This window comes from Galeopterus variegatus, unplaced genomic scaffold (assembly GCF_000696425.1).
Source record: "Galeopterus variegatus unplaced genomic scaffold, G_variegatus-3.0.2 Scaffold1951, whole genome shotgun sequence".
Classification (NCBI taxonomy): domain Eukaryota; kingdom Metazoa; phylum Chordata; class Mammalia; order Dermoptera; family Cynocephalidae; genus Galeopterus; species Galeopterus variegatus.
Window position 1 is genome coordinate 192,918 of NW_007728062.1, and position 17,795 is coordinate 210,712.

The window sequence follows — 17,795 nt, forward strand, 5'->3', positions numbered from 1 at the left end:
CCCTTGTAAAATGTCATTTTTATCGGAAAATTTCTGGCCTAACTTTATCGAGTTCAAATTGAAGCAAGTTTGAAAAATTGTCTCTTTTGCCCATCTTTTTCCTTGCATCAAAACCCCGTAGTGCCTTTAACTGTGAAACTACTGTATAACTTTAAAAGAAGTTACATAAAAGAAGGTCTAGATAAAGTAGCATCTTTTTAAGATTCAATAGGTGTTTGTTTGATCAAGTGAGAGATTAGGAACTATAGTCCAGTAAGCCATTGGCTGATATGGGAAGAAATCTGCCCTGCTTCAGAGGTTTGCTGAGGATACCTCTCCGTATGGATAAGAGTTCCGTCCAGTGTACTCATATATATATGATCATCCCTGTTTTTCCTTCCATTTATCTTTGACTTGATTATCTATTAAAGCTAAGGATAGGCACTGTCTATTTTTATTGGTGTTGGTTAGGTTCCTTTGCAAATTTATTTAAAAAATTGAACCCAAAATAGTTTATATTCTGATGCCATAAGCTGATGTGAAGAACATTCTGACTTTCTAGTAATTTTGATCTTCTGTCTTTCCTCTCGAACCTAATTCTGTTTTGCTAACCATTTTGCTATGGAACCAATTTTTAAAAACTGGATAAACCTCTTCTGTGATGGGGTTCTAAATTGTTTGCACCATACTGACAAGCCTCTCTCACCCTTAGAGATGGTTCTAAGGAAGGGATTGCAAAACCAAGTGCCTTTGGGGTAGGGAGGGTCAGAAGTGAGGAGCAGCAGAGATGGGTGGGGATGGGGAGCGTCTTACCTCTCATCTGAAGGGGCCTGGTGTTGCCAAATGATCCAGTTTCTCAAGAGAAGCTAGAAATAGGGATGTTTTTTTTTCTTTGTGGTATGTGTTTGAAATCTCTTGACTTTTATATGTGGGCTCAAATTAGGGGAAAAAAGTATAGATCAAGCAAAACACATCGGTGGCCCACATTAGGCCCACAAATGGCAGATTTGCAGCCTTTCCTCTAAGGGTTAAGTTTTGCCTTTTCAAAAAATAACAATCTTAATTGAGCAGAGTATGGAGATGCTGATTCAGCCTAACCAGTTCAGATACCCTCTTTTAATCACCTTTAACAAGGAAATATCACTTATTTAGCTGTAGAATTTAGATGAGTCTATTGTAGCACATAATTCTCCTTAATTGCATGTGGTAACTCTGTCCTGCTATTTTGTAGTATCTTGGGTGCAGAGCAGACTTTTTCAAAAGAAAATGGAGTTTTAGGCTAATGGATCTCCAGCCAAGTGTCTAATTTTTGTTTATGACTTTTTCGGATATCTAAGTAGAAGTGTTCTCCATTGAACCAAAAGAATCGATTAATACAGTAATTTTAGGTTTCCAGAATCCTTGAATGTATTAGCAATTTATGGTTGAGAAAATTGAAATTCTTGGCTCTCCTTAGTTATCAGATAGTTATTCATATAATTTTTTTTTTTTTTCCTTTAAAGATTTGAACATGGAATTCAATCCTTCAGACCATCCTCGGGCCAGCACAATATTCCTCAGTAAATCTCAGACGGACGGTAGGTTACTAATTATTTATGTTTCTTAAAAAGAAAAAATAGGCTCGTGTTGGTAATTAGCCTGTCTTGATTTTCCGCTAGATTTATTTTCAGGGTGAAATAGAATTCCCTTTAGTGACCCCCAAGTATATCATTTAATAGTGGTTCCCTTGGCTTTTTTTTTTTTTTCTTTTGTAGCAAGTTATGTTTTTAGAATTTCCTGTTTGATGCAGCTATCCTCATTTTGCCAATCAGCTGGATTATTTTTGTGTACATTCTGTAGCAGGATTTTCTGCACTAAAGAGTCAGAAATTTTCCTTTAAGAATTGATGTTTGTGTAGATTCTTTAAAGATCAGAAGTGTTTGCTAGTTTAGAGGGTATATAAAAGAAAGCAAAATATAATCTTTAAATAACAGCACCATTAAATATCTCAATTGTGTCACATAAGAGCTGAATTGCCACACTTTTTATAACCAGTTTATCCTTACATGCAAATCCTAGTTTATTCTTATATATAGGTCCTGAGATCTTTGTGGTTTGTCCCAGGTGTGTGTGGGATTTGTCCTAGGGGGTTTTCCCTCATTTCAGCCCCTGGCTTATCTCACTGTTCCCTGGCTCTTGGCTACAAAAGAGAGATAAGATAAAACTTACACAATACAGGGAATACAAATCTTAGATTCGTATAGAAGAGTGTGGCAGGAGAAATTTGTTAGATGATGACATAGTGTCCAGGATGTTATTTTACGATACTGGAGTCCTACATGATTCTCTGTTCCTGACTCTTTTGGCAAATTGCTAAGCTCTAATTTAGAGAAGATCCCAAACTGACTGGAAAATAAACCAAACATGTTTAAGACAGTAAGTTTGTATATAAGAACTGATAACTCCTCAATGATAATCAGGTATCAGTTTTGGCAACATACAATGCGGATGTAGTATTGGTGATCTTTAATTAAGCAGGCCACTGACTTGATGTGAAAGACTTTGGTGCGTTTATGAAAAATGAATGTTTCCGAGAGTAAGAATAAGTCAGCATAGGCATCATATGTTTGTGAAGTAAGTTTTGAATGTATTGAGTACCAAAACTTGTTTCTCCTGTTGAAACAGGAAGCTATTGGGAGAGGTAGGATATTAGGAAGGAAGGAAAGTGACAGTGAGGTTGAGTGGAAGATGGGAGTCAAAACCAATTTTTTTGTGGACACTTAATGACAGTGCTGTGAAAATGAGTTACAAGGTTGGCTTACTTTCAGATTTGGTTCTTGCTGCCTGTGAATTCAAGGTGCAGACCAACATCACTCAGAAAATGTTCTAACGAGATTTGCATGAAATTACATTAGAGTCTCTACAGGGATGACACATTCCTGAATTGTCTGATAAAAGGAAACTCGATCTATTGGGAGAATTGCTCCTGAAATAGCTTAGGGAAATACATCTTTCCCCTTCACCTTTGCTGTAGATGTCATTCCCCTTCCTCTTCTGGAACACGGGGGCGTCGATTACTCTGACCCCTTTGTTTATTGCTTCAATTTCTCCTTAAATGCTGGTCTTTCTACACAACATGTAAACCTGCTTGAGTCTCTCAGGTTAAAAGCAAGAAAAGGAAAAACAACCAACACCCTCTCCCTTAGGTGTTCCTCTCTGCTCCTCTCTGTTTAGTGAAAGCTTCTACACGATGCCTGCTTCTGCTTTTTCTATTTACTCTCTCACTGGAACATTCCACCCACACCACTATTTCATGGAGTGTGAGTAGGGAAGTTACCCGAGGACATTTTCCCTCCCTTAGTACTTGACCACTCATGTCACATGAAATTTATTGCTTACAGTTTCAGAGGCTAGGAAGTCCAAAGTCCAGGGAACTCATCTGGTGAGGGTCTTCTTTGGCCGTGGCTTTACAGCAGTGTGGGGAGGTCTCATGTAACAGAAAATGGCAGAGCAGAGAGACTCATGTGCTCCCCTTTTAAGTCCCTTAGAACCACACACCTGACCACTGTTACTAATCCATTCACTGTGGTATGGTCCTACAATCCAGTCACCTCTTCAAGGCCCCACCTTTCAATTACCACAATAGGATTTCCCACCCTCAACAGTTACAGTGGGGATTAAGCTTCTAATATATGAACTCTGGGGGACACAATTCAGTCAGTCCACAGCACCCTCTTATCTTTTTGGTCTGCACACAATTTCTCATGTCTGACCAGATTTTTCTTTTCAGTGTTCAAAACCCATGTGTCCAGCTGCCTGCTGGACATTATTACAATGAAGGCTATAGGTTCCTCTAACTCAGTATGTCCTAGACAGAACTTATGAACTCCAGTTAACTTTCTGCATTTCCTACCTTGCCCAGGTCTCCACTTCTAATATATGAACTCTGGGGGACACAATTCAGTCAGTCCACAGCACCCTCTTATCTTTTTGGTCTGCACACAATTTCTCATGTCTGACCAGATTTTTCTTTTCAGTGTTCAAAACCCATGTGTCCAGCTGCCTGCTGGACATTATTACAATGAAGGCTATAGGTTCCTCTAACTCAGTATGTCCTAGACAGAACTTATGAACTCCAGTTAACTTTCTGCATTTCCTACCTTGCCCAGGTCTCCAAGCCAGAAAAGGCTTGGAATTTTCCTGGACGCTTCCCTCTTCTCAGTTCTCACATGCAGGTAGTAAGTGCTGGAGCTGACTTTACAGTGACTTGAGAGAGCTGATTGTACATATTTCTGCCCAGCTCCATGTTCAGTGACATCATGTTGGTAGCTTGAAATAGCCATGGTGGGAGTATTTATGCCATGGAAATTGGCAAATGCTACAAATAAGGGCATACTTTTTTTTTTTTTTAAAGGGCAGCTGTTAAACATATACTGGCACGTCCATTGCATCCAGGTAATCCAAGGTGCACTGAATTTTGCCTCTTAAATATCCCTTGAATTTGACTAACTCTTTCCTGTTCTCATTGCTGCCACCTTAGTTCAGACTCATCATTTCTCACTTAGATTACTGCAGCAGTCCCTAGACTAGTCTCTCTCCCTTTGACCTTATCCCTTTCTAATCCTATGTTCTTGCTGCTGCTAGGTAAAGGGACTTTCTATAAATCAGATCTGATTATGTCACTTGCTTACTTAAACTTTTTTAATGATTGCCCAGTTGCCTTAGACTTAAATTCCAAATACCTTAGCATGGAATCGAAGGCCCTTCATAATCCAGCTTCTGCCTTCCTTGCCAGCCTACGTTTTCTCCTCTTTTTGCACCCCTGTGCTTCAGCCATTCTGAATCACTTGCAGTTCCTATCTTTGCATCTGCTTGGATTTCCTCTTCCATCTTTCACACAGCCAATTTCTTCTGTCTTCAAGGCTCATTTCTGCTATTAATTCCACCTTGAAGGTTTCCTTGACTCCTCAGGTTAGGTTAACTGGGCATTTGGTGAGCTCCTGCAGTAGCCTGTGAGTGCTTTCTTCATAGTCTGAGCTATATTGTGCTATTTAAAACTATTTCCTTGTCTGTGCCACCCCCTAGCTCCTACAGGGAAGAAACTGATAGGTGGATGTCAGTATTCCTGGCACCTCACTGGGTGCCAGGCACAGAGGATGTGCCAACTCAACTGCTTGAGAGAAGGAAAAATGTAAAAGCCAGGAAACATTCTTGATTCGATTGTGATAATTCCTCACTTGGGTAAACTTATATGTCTGTTGCAAGACCCCCACACTTCTAAGAGTTGTAGAGCATTTCACAATTGTGGGTCCTACACACCCTGATGTTTTTCTTTTAGTGGGAAGAAATGTTGTAATCTGAGACAATAAGGCACCCAGCACCTTTTAGATTCCTTTCTTTTGAATCTGGTGCTCTCTCCTCTTTTTTTCAGGTTGCTTTTCTTCTTCAGTACCTTAGACTAGGTTTGTGGGTAGGAGGCCATTGTTGGGGTGATGACAGTTACGTCAGGCAGCTGTTGCTTGGGTCCACAACCAGGTAGTTCCTTGGTCTTTGCAGCTCTCTCTCTGCAGACCCCTCATCCTCTTTCCTACCCCAGCACTTGATGGTCTGACAAACAAGCTCTGTTGGCCATGCTGCCCACATGCCAGCTGTTCATTACTCTGATTTTGATGGGTTAAGTCATTAAGTCATTGAAGTTTTTGGTTGTTAAATTTCTTTTCCCTGTGGATATCAAAGAGATTTAGTGTGAGCTTGGAACCTTTTTCTCATTGTTCAAAAGGAGACTGGAAACTCCAGCAAAACTGAATGGTAATAGTGTGCTTGCTAATTAGACTCCTCCAGCTGGCTCAAGTGAGGGGTATTTTATCCAAAGCCAGAGCAACTGCTCTCTCATTTCTTCACACAAGTGGGATGTCATTGCAGATTTTCTTTGTATAAGAGCCATTCAACAAAGGAGGGACCAAGAGTTTCTAATGGGGGTAGCGGAAATTGCCAAGTGAAAGAGGAATTAGTTTACTTGGCCTGACTTGGCATTTCAAGCTGTCATTTTTGCTCGAGGGGAAGAATTGCAGTTCCAGGTCTCTTTTGCTTTTCTATACCTATTTTAATTCATTGTTTTCAAAGATATGAGAACCTGCTCTCTTAAGTATTAGGAGAAAGCAGCCAAGCTACATCTTTTCTCTTTTAATTAGTATGCTTTTTAGAGATTTCTTGCCTTAAAGAAGTTGGACAAAAATAAAACTCTGTATGTGTGTGTTTCTCTAGAGTCCCCTCAAAATAATTAAAGGAATTAAAACTGCTTGTTTCTTGAGGGTCTTGAAACCAAAGTACAAACATTAAAATTCAGAAATAAAATCATAAACCATGGTTTTCTTTGCCCATCCTTTTAGAAATACTGAAATTGGTCAAGTGTTCTGTGGCCGTCCTGTTTGAGGCCATGCTTTTTTTCCTGGGCAGAGTTGAACCTTTGCAGCTTGAGAGGACTAGCCCTTATGTCCTCCTTTTCGCTGGCATTTAGGAGTGTCTGCCCCTGTGTCCTGTCAGATCTCCTCCCGCAGTGAGTGTTCCCATGACCCTTCTGTCACCCCTCACCTAGATTTCCCTGCTGTCTTTGTCACCGTCATGTGTGCTGGGTTCTGGAATGCTCCTTTCTCCAGCTCCTTGTCAGTCCTGCCGTGTGTTTCCTTAGGGCTTGCTGGGCTCTGTAAGGAAGACTTTGGCAGTTAGGTGGTGAAGCATCATAGGAGCCAAAGCTCTTACACCAGGGATTTTTTTTTTACTTTTTCCCCTTTGCTTACATACCATGGAAAGTAATTTTGAAAAACTATGAACTCCCTTAAGCATTTTTATGTTGACCTTAATTTTTAAAAATCCTATCCCCAAGGATATAGTTTCTGACATATTGTAAACATTGATGTTTTAAAATAAAGATATCCTTCTTTGAAAAAATGTTTTAAATGAGATTTTAATACCATAGTTATTTGATACCCATCATCAATCATTTAAAAATGTGTGAACATGCTGTCCTTTAACAGTTAGAAATTTCAGATCACTCCTTTTTCATCTTAAAACTTGAATTTCCATTCCATTTTCTCCATAGAATTTTATCCTAATGTAATATATTTTGATTTCTGAAAGTTGTTAATCACACTGTCATCCTTCTATAAAAATATAGGGCTAAATTTTAATTTTTATTTCTGATAATTATAAGTCTCAATGTTAAAAATAAACTCTAGATTGAGGTATTATTATTATCATGAGCCCTCAGTTGATCAAAATAATACAAACATGCTAAAATTTTAATGAATAATTATTGAACAGAAAAGTGAAAGATTTTTCGGAAAAACGTTTCTTACTGAGATGCTTCTATAATTGACTGCTACTTATTATTGGAAGGAAGCAGTATTCATCATCAAAGCCTTTGTTTTTATAGATGTAAGTGCTGAGGAACCTTGTTCATTACATAAATGGATGGGAATAGAAGTTTTGTTATAATAATGTCACTAAATTCTTTCTATTCCATCTGGTTTATATGTGAAATAATCTCCAAGGGATTTGTCACCCAAAATAATTTCTCATAATCAGCTACAATCTTGTTCTCCTTTACTTTTATTGACAATAAGGAGTCGGAATCCACTTGATTTGCAGGAGTTACTCACCCAGTTGTAGGAGCTACTCATTTTTGCAGTTTCTGGAAAGTGCACCAAAACGGCATTACTAGATGTAACAAACGACTGGATTATATCTGCTGCTCGTTTATGTAGTGGCACCTAGTTTAACATGATACACTCCGGAGCTTTGGGAAAGTGAATCTATGATTCATTTCAGAACACGTTCCCTGATTCCTCTGCCCCCACTGCCATCTGTGTACCACTGTGTCACAGCACTGATCTTCACCGTATTGTTATGATTTATTGCATGCCTTTCTCATGTTCACATCTCTATGCCATGTACAGTGACTAGCCTGTACAAGGAGCTCAAATTGAAGAGTCTCCATCGACCCTTTTCCTCTGAACTAATGTTTTTAGCTTCTCTTTTGATTTAAATATATTTTTGTCAAAATGCTGCATGTCCTTCATATGACCTTGTTGGCAAAGCCAGGCGTTAGCGTCAATCCAGTCAGTCAAAGCAGACTTACTTTCTGTTAGGAAAGATCTGATTTCATTTTTTCCAATTCACGTAACATGTTGATAGGCATGCCTGCGACCTCCATCGCTTTTCTGATCATAATGGCCAGACAGGTACGGTAACGTACAAGCTCTGCCACCAGCTTGCTGCCCCCCTGCTGAGGCTGCCCCCCTGCTGAGGCGGCCCCTTCCTCCTCTTCCCCATACTCTCTTTGCTCTGCTCCCCTGCACCTCTCCCCTGGGGCCTACATCTATGCTGGGGGTCTTGGTCCTAATGGAAATCATTACTGTGATATCTGCAGATTCAGAGCCCAAGTGCTCCCTGCGCCCCTAATGGGAACGTCCACAGGACAGGGAAGACTCCAGGCCATGCTGCAGGTTGTGGAATCTGGATTAAAAGTAGCTACCACAACCCCAGTGACTGCCTGTTCCTCTCTGGTGCCCTGGGGGGTTTTCATGCTGGGTTGGTGCAGGTCCCCACTTGGGGAAGGTGGCACCGGGGACCCCTGCATCACACATCAGCCCTTTTAAAGATCTCTTTTAACAGTTGCTTTGAGGACCCTGAGCTATCCTGTGACAAGATCATTTCAAGGAAAGAATTTGAAAAACTACCTTACCCTGTCTTTTTCTCTAGTCTCAGTAGTTGAGAGTAATGATAGGTCAGTTTGCATGTGTTGGGCTCCATCCTGGGGCCAGCAGGTAATCACCCTGTGGCCTCCAGTTTGGCAACCAGAGCTGCAGGGTGGAGCTCTACCTTAGGCCCTTGTTTGCCACTAGATAGATTTATAGTCACCTAATCCCTTGGGTCATAATTTCCTATAAATTGGAAACGATCATATCTGTGTCCTCAGAAGATTGTTGTCCTGAAGCGATAGGAAGAAGTCCTGGGCACTTGGCTAGCACTCCCTCAGTGTCTGCTCTTGTTTTCTGTGAAGCAGTTCTTTGAGTTCCTCAGTGCTGACATGTGGGACTTCCCTGGGCCATCCTATTCCCCGGGGCTAGGAGAAGCCACCCCACCAGCCTGGCACTGTAAGCCCATGTTCCAGATGCCTATTTCCCACTGTCTGGTAGACATCCCTGTCTGGAAAGCCCATATACCCCTCTGGGTCATCATGTCCAAATGAGAGTCACCATTTTTTCTCTCCTGCCTTCTTCCTTTCCCTTATCTCCTATTTTAAGAAAAACCCCACTCTGTGTTAGGTCCCCACTCAGCAACCCAGGATTCCTGTGATCAGTTCTAAGCCCCATCTGTTTCCTAAATTCCTCATACCTCCCCTTCTCTTCCTTCCTCCCCCAGCTCCCTCACTCATGCCTTCTCTTTGCTCACCTGGTCTGTGGCACAGCCCTGTCCCAGCCTTCCTGCCCCATCTTGTCTTTCCCCTTTCCTCCTCATGGCCCAGCCACTCCATGCCCTGCTCAACCGTCGTTCTCCACTGGCTCCTCCTCACCAGCAGGGAAAGCGAGCCCCTCAGCGTGGCACATGCAGCCCTTTCTGCCATCCCTGCCAGCCTCCTCCCCTGCATGCTCTGCCATTCCCAGCTCCCGCAGTCCTGCGAGGCCAGCCCTCTGTGCTTTGTCCAGCCCTCTGTGCTTTGTCCAGCCGTTGCTGTCATGGCAAGCTTGGTGTGCAGCACCCTGCCCTCTGCCCGGGCCAACCCAAAGGCTACCCCTTAGGTGATGGTTCCCTGCTTCCCCACATTGCATCGATCCTCATAGGCACTTTCCCAGCTGTAACATCTCTGAAATCAGGGCAGTCACACTTGTCACAATTTAATTGGCAGCATTTTTTTCTTTTTTAATGACACATTGAGTAATGGTATACCATAAAATCAGTGACATTATATTCAGTGCAGTTAGTATATACCTTTATTATGGGAGAGATTATTTTTATGGTTTATAAATAAATACCAGGTCTGTTTATCTACTAAATTGCATGTTGCTTGAGTAGAGGGATCAGGTCTTCCTCATTTTGCAATCTCTGTACGAAACACAGTGGCTATCATATAGAAGAAACTTCAAAAGAAAAGGGAATGAAGGCATGATGGCAGGGAGTCACAATCCATCCTGGACAGACAGGCCAGGCATCGTGACAGTCTTCCTTGATTAGGTGGCTTTCTGTTGTATGCTGCAACTTCACTTTCTTTCACCTTCCCTGACTGTTAAAAAGGGACACATCCATTATTTGGGGCAGGAGGATGGAGATTCTTTAGGCCCAGAAAGTGTTCTTGGACTTCCCTCTTCTGGGTCTGAACTTGACATGACCATCTTACCCTCAGAGCAGCTTTCCTCGTTCTATAATGATCTCTTGAGGTGCTCGAGGGTAGGAGTGGGTATAGGATCACTTGGCCAGGCCAAACCCTGTAAGTTAAAGGGACAAAAGAGGCCCTTTTGGGGCCCTGTGGCTCTCTTTTCTTGGGAGCATCCTTCTACTCCAGTGTCCAACCTCTTGAGCCTTTCAGCTGGAGAAAGCTGCTTGCACAGTACAAACTCGGATGAAATTAATTAGAACCAGTTTTTCTCACTATGCCTTTTACTGTCTCCTCTCTCCCAACCTATGCTATCCCCAGATTCAGTAGTCAGAAAATTGCTCAGTGAGCACAGACCCAGAACAGAAGTTGTTGGTGGTAATTCACCCAGGCTGGGGTGGAGCTTTGTCTTGTTGTTAGGCAGACAGCACCCTCTGGCCTGTTAGTTGATAGTGATTAACTCTTACTTTTCAGTTCTTTTTAAAACTCTGAGCACCCTTTCAATCTCCCTTCAGTTACCACAGACTAACCCTGTAATACTTTTCATAGCTCATTGTGTGTCTAGCCTGCATCACGTGGTATGTTTTTGGTCTCCTGCCCCATCACATCTAGGGAGGTACCTGAATTTCACTGATAATCTGACTCAATTACCATGTAGAAACAGTTAATGCCTTGGAAAGATTTCCTAAAAATAGTGATGATTAAAAGCACAACCCTCTGGAATCGAGCTGCCTGGGCTGTTGGAGGCTTAGATCCATCACTCTCCATAAGCTCTCTTGCATACATGCCATATGATCTTCCTGAACCTCAAATTTTTCATCTGTAAATTGGAGTTAGTACCTCTTTGTGGGATTGTCAGAAGACTGAATGTGTAGTCTGTCCAAACTCTGAGCACAGTACCTAAAACAGCATAAGTTCTCAGGAAGTGTAATCCTTACTTTGGAGTGTAGGTTCTCAGTTGCTCAGTTGGATTGAGTTTCTTCCTTGACCCGGGTGTCCATCTTCTTAAGCTTGTCTTAGATTTAGAGCCCTCCTTTGTTCTGACAGTTTACTCCAGAAAGCTAGGTCTGACCAGGAGGTGAAGGGATGTGTACCTGCACAAGAGTGGAGGGTGCCCAGGCCCATCTTTTTCTGTCCATGTTTCCTTGATATAGTAGATCAATTTTGGACACCCCCCCACCTCCATTTAAGAGTTGCTTCTACACACCCTGGAATCAAACCAGGAAAACGTCAGGTCTGAAATGATATCGGCCAACATTTGATAACAGCCCTTTATAATAGTATACGCAGCATCTTGAATCTCACCAAAAAAATCAAATGATAAACTCACCTCCACCATATGGCAGAATAGATATCTGATAGATCAACTGGTTGTAGATTAAATGTAGTGAATATAATCATAAACATCTAGAAACAATGTAAATGACTGTTTAATTTCAAAATGGGGAAGGAGCATGTAAGTCTATAAAAGCTAGAGAAAATTGCCTAAAAATGAAAATTATGTCAAAATGCATCCTAAAAATGAAATCATCAAATGGGAAAAATATAATACATGTGACAAAGTATTAATACCTTTATGTATTAAAGAATTACTGTACAGCCAATGAAAATGCTAACACACCAATAGAAAAATGGGCATATTTCTGCTGGCATGTTTATGTATGAGTACATGTATGTTTGCACATATTTATATACAAATACATCCATTTACAAAAGTGCGTATACATCTGTGTAAGTATGCACAGAGAAAAAACTTAAAAGATACACGCTGAAATACTAATAGTGACTGTCTCTGGGTTGTTGGATTGTATATTTTTTGCTTTATGTATCTCTGCATTTTTCAAGTTTTAATTTTTATTTGTAGTTGTGTTTTTTTATTCTGCTCTGTCTGTTCCAAAATTTCTACAATAAACAAGCATTTCTTTTACAATCAGAAAAAGTTTTAAAAGGATCCCATTTATTTGAAGTTTCTGCACTTCTGAAGAAATCCTTTGGCCCTAGATAAACGCCACAGAAAACATCTAACATTAGTTGCCAGCTTAAATGAATACTTGTTCTTTGAATAGTTTTCTCCTTATGCCCTACATGTTTCTGCCTCCTATTCTCTCACCTGGAATTTTCTCCTCTCCATGACTGGGTCTGCCCTAGACATCATTGATATTTTTCCTTCTCTTTTAATTTTTGTTTCATCTGCCTTATTTAGATTTCAGTTTGACTGTACAGAGTGTCCCATTGCTCTGTGTCCAGGTTTAGACATAAACACAGATCTGGGGCCATTCAGAGCTCCTTCCTGCAGCACATGAGGTGTGCCTTGTGGAGAAATGACCTTGCTAGGATGCCTTGTCTGGGCTTGGAAATATGGGGTGATGATCCTGCCACAGTGTGCTTTGTGTCCTGGTCATTTGTGTTTATGATTTACTGCGTGGTCATGGAATGAACTCAGCAAGGCAGGAGCCTCCTATGAACTCTGAACAGGGGCTCAACAGTTGTGTTTTGAATTAAGTGAATGATTGAATTCACTGAATTATTGAAAGCTGTAGGAATTGTGTGGTAAACCCAAACTTATTGTAAGAAATTAATATCGAACTTTGAATTTGATTGTTCAGATTAAACAATCAAATTGATCTATGCTACTTACAGGTAAAAAGAAAGGGAAATAAAAGCTTTTCTTTTGAACCAGAGTTTTATGATGTACATTGGCTCTACTATCTCAGCCATCAGTTTTACATCTCCAAACAAAATTCTGTAATTCTTCACATTATAGTTGAAGCCTCCCACATTTTTGGCAGAATAATTAATAGGCTAAGTAATTTTTCTTTGCAGAATACCTTAGCTCTCTTCATATCAGATTCTAATTATCATTGTTTTTTTGGTTTTTTTTTTCCTTTTTTGTCTTTTTTCGTGTCCGGCAACGGACCGCAACCCTCAGTGTCGCGCCCGTACTGGACCGGGACCGGCAACGGTGATTGCAACCCTCGGTGTTGCGCCTGCACCTCGCTCAGCCAGTGAGCGGGAACCGGTCTGTATGTGGGATCCGAACCCTCGGCGGGAGCGCCACCTCGCTCCCAAGCGGCACACTGTAGCAGTGCGCCACCGGGCCGGCCCCTATCATTCTGTTTTTTAAGTGGAACTCATTTCATGCAGATTCCAAGGGAGCTGAAGGTGGGTAGTAGAGAGGCAGGAGCCCGAGCGGCCCAGCACACGCCTTCTCCTTCTTTCCCCCTTCCAGCCACTCCCTGTCTGGGCCTGCTTTGGCTGCTTCCTAATTTTCAAAAGAAGGATGTTGGATTAAATGATACGGTGGGACCTCCTTAGTCCTAATAGCCTATGGCTTAATGGTGGCTGACACTTGGCATTGTAAGGTTGATTTTAGAAATGGAAGAGGAGAAACCAAGGCAATTCTTTTTTTTTTTCTTTCCCTTTTTGTCTTTTTTCATGACCGGTAATGGGATCGCAACCCTTGGTGTCACGCCCACACCGCGACTGGCAACGGGATCGCAACCCTTGGTGTCGCGCCCGCACTGCGCTCAACCAGTGAGCGGACCGGTCTCTATATGGGATCCGAACCCTGGGCGGGAGCGCCGCCGCACTCTCAAGCGCTGCACTCTACTGAGTGCGCCACCGGGCCAGCCCCAAGGCAATTCTTTTAAATGCATAAAGGGGATTAGCTGAAATTGCATTTAGATTATTAACAAATTTTCATTAATGATTAGGCATTAGATTTTTCCAGGAAGTGTATTTGTAAGAGTAAAGAAATTTTACTTCTGTGATGTGTGGCAAGGAAATGTCCCATAGCAACTTAAGTGAAATTTTGTTTGTCCCTCACATCGCAAACACTATCATTTACTCCTCATTCCCCATTTTATCTGGAGATTTTTAATGCCAATGGTAGTGATTTTGCTGATTTAGATGGCTTATTTTTTAAAGACACTGATTATTGTACATTTTCTAAGTCATTATGCACTATCCCTGTAGCCAATTAAAAATCCTCTTCAACTATCATAGATTGGATCAAAGGAGATCACTATTATTCTTCTCCCAGGAAAGATGAGATTTATGATCCACATCAGTTTATTGCCTATTTTCCCTATCAAAGCAAAATATGACTGTTAGTTTACTCAATTATGTAGGAACTCTGAAAACTCCAGAGATTTTGTTATTAGTAACCAAAAATACTGCAGTTTTACAAATGATTAAAGCAATCTGTTAGGAATGAGTTGGCATATTGCTTACACCACTGCATACAACAAAATACCTAAAGCATTTTTAAATTTCAGAGCTGATAAATTGCCTCAGTGGTTTCAAATGTATTTTGAATGACATTTAAATTTGGGTAACTTTGTCAGTCTTTTTTGGTGATACACCACTGTGAGAGATTTTACTTATCTTATTATTCCCCCCTGTGTTAGTGTCTTAGTCCTGCTCCAACTAGCTTAGGGAAAAGGAATAATTGATTTTAAGGACACCAGGGTATCTCAGAAACCTCATGCGTGATTGGAAGTAGGTGCTAGAAGCCATTAGGAACAAAGGCAGCACCTGCCTTCTCATCATCCCCCTCCCCCATGTTTCTCTGCATGGTGGCTGTGTTGAGGGTCCTCAAGACCACCCCCAGGTTTGGTGATTCAGTAGGGGGAATCGTAGGACTCAAAATATAGTCACTCTCAAGTCTATGACATTACAATGAAAAGGCATGAAGTAAAAACAGTGTGAGGAAGAGGTGCATGAGTGAGGTCCACAGGAAACCAGGTGCAAGCCTCTAAGAGTCCTCTCCCAGTGGAGCCACACAGTTCGCACTTCATTCCCTCAGTGATGAATGGGTACTGAAAACACGTGTGAAATGTTCCCAGCCGAGGAAGCTTGTCGGTAGCGATCCTAGCGCCCTGGTTTTTCTTGAGGACTGACTGCTCGTGGAGGAAGCCCCTGCCTGGTATGTAACAAAATTGAAGAGTCCCAGGAGGAAAGCAGGTATTCAGCAGAGGCTATAGTTTCTACAGACAGTTAGGCACAATGAGCCACTCTTACCGATTAGGGAGTGATGGGAACCCAAAATCCCAGTTCTCAGGTGCCAGCCAAGGGCCTGCCTTTTCAGAGGTGGCAGTCAGATGTGCTGCATTAATTCTTTCCTGCACAGCAGGAGATGTGCCCCACCCTACCCCACCCCATGCCTGAGTTTATATACCTTCAATTAAGGCACTAGCAATGGTGAACTAGCATCTCAAGTATGTCCCACGCAACTCCACATTCCTGGAGAGAGCATTAGACCAGCTAGGGTTGGGTATCCTTCCTGATCCAGGCAGTATGGTCAGAGAAATGGATCACCTAGTCCAAACGTGGGTATTAAATTCTTCCTGTCTATGTAGGGACAGGTGGTTAGTTTGCGGGCTCAGAGGACACTCCAAAAGGAAGTCAGTCATAGGGATGTGTGGAAAATTCACTCAGGCACTGTGCAGAGTTTATTTTGCAAAGGCCCTCTTAGAAACAGCATTACAAAATAATATAGGAAAGTGACACCTGATTCAGGCTGCTTGAGCCTCAGGTTTCAGATCAGATTCAGCAGACCCAGTTACTCTGAAGGAGATAGGGTAGTGTGTAGGTGTTCAATTGTATAAGAGCAGTGAACGCCTAAGAGATTCTGTAATAGATTCAGATATCTTATCCTTAGGTGTTTTGTAATAGTCTTAGTGAACTTTTTTTTTTTTACCATTCTAATTGGAACAAGTTGAGGCTCATGGAAATTACTTGATTTGTCCCTGGGATTGATCCTTATGGGTGATGTACAAGAATAGCATACACTTTTACTATATTCCTATTTGTCTACTGTGGTTTTGTTTTTGTTTGTTATAAAGCTTTCTTGGTAAAACATTCAGTCAAAACTCTTGAAGGTTCTGTATTTCAGCCCTATGTTTGAATAATTCTTAATCTCCTCATTAGTACCCATATAAGAAGCTCTAATATTTCTTGATGAATGGATATCTTTTATCTACTGGAGACACACAGCCTGATGTAGGGTGTTGAGGTGACTGTGGAGGTGGTTCTCATAATTGGGAGACACACAGTCTCTCTTGCACAAACCTATAGCTGTGATGCTCTGAGAAGAGCTAAGTGCCACCTACAGAATTTACTAGAAACTCTGTCAGGTCTATGGCCCATGTAGAAAGTGTTCCCAGATCCCTTCAGCTGATCCCTTCCGGCCACACCCCTATTTTTCCTGGTTATGGTTCATATGTAGATGCTAATTTGGAGTTAGGCCAGAAGTAACCACACTCCCTCCACACCGTGCAGAGCAGTCTGCACACTTGCGTTCTTTGTGTGCGGGGCTGGCCTCTGGCATGGCCAGGTGCCCAGCACTCTGTGTGTGGCACTCACCTCCTTGTCTTGTGACAGGAGCAGGCTAATGGCCTGCACATGAATCCATCCGTTGGCTTGGTGTAGGCACCTTCCATCTGTCAGTCTCTCTCTCTAACGCTCCCAACAGTGTCCTCAGATTAGTTTTTGCTTTTGTATCTCTATTATCTTTGAGATATTAAGGGGGACATCAGTCATGCCAGAGAGGATAGGACTTCTAAGGAAAAGAGAAATGTTTCCTTGTGAATCTAAGAACGGCATATGAAGGACAGGGAAACAATTCCTAAGCTCCTCCAACAGATCAGCCAGAGGGGTTTTGAAAACTATAGTGAGTCTGCTTTGGGGCATGGCCTTCAGGGAAGAAACTCTCATCAGATGGTAAGCTGGATTTGCACACTCTCGTTTTAGGATAACCTGAGGTAGCATTATTGACTCGCCGGGACCTAAAAAGTCATCTCCTTGGAAGAAACCTATTCTTTATATCCTCGACATAACTACTGAATAAATATGTTGACAGATTAGTAAGCACCCACAAAAGCGAGTCCTTAGGAAAGAAAATACAAAATTCAATGGTATTAGGTTATTGCAAGCTCCTCTGGGTTCCCTGTCATCATCTACATCTCCAGGACTGAGGACCCCTGCTCTGAGAAACACCAAGGTCTGGGGGCACTGGAGGCTGAGGCAGCCAGTGCGGGCCACGCTGTGCAGAAGCAGTGTGAGAAGCGGTTTTAGACAGACAGCAATATTTATCATTGTGAGTTGTAGCAGCCTCACTGAGAGAGAGGGAGAGAGGGCGCTGCAAGATGCTCGAGGGGGCCTTCAGACAAAAGCCTAGTCTTCCTCACCACCACCCAGTGTGGAGAGTGATTGGTTTCTGAGATGAGTAACACTTCTGATGCACATCTGCCCTGTGTCTTAATGCTGTTATGGATATGGTGGTGGTTATTTATATTCCACCCATATAGTATGGACCTTTATGGGTCTAGTTGGGTTAGAAATGAATTTATTTGTTAATCACCTTAAACTAACAGATACATACAAGTTTTATGAGATTTACTAATTAATATTTTATTCAGCTAATGGAAATTGATTGCCCCCTAATTGATTTCAGCTGCAGTTA

The 17,795-nt window shown here is 41.9% G+C and overlaps 1 protein-coding gene across 1 annotated transcript in view; it reads left to right on the top strand.

Moving 5' to 3' along the window:
• CCNY (cyclin Y) overlaps positions 1 to 17,795 on the top strand; it is a 225,974-nt gene that overhangs the window by 140,783 nt on the left and 67,396 nt on the right. The window contains exon 2 of the mRNA XM_008579737.1: positions 1,482 to 1,556. Coding sequence (XP_008577959.1) covers positions 1,482 to 1,556 — 75 coding nt within the window. The remainder of the gene's footprint in view (positions 1 to 1,481; positions 1,557 to 17,795) is intronic.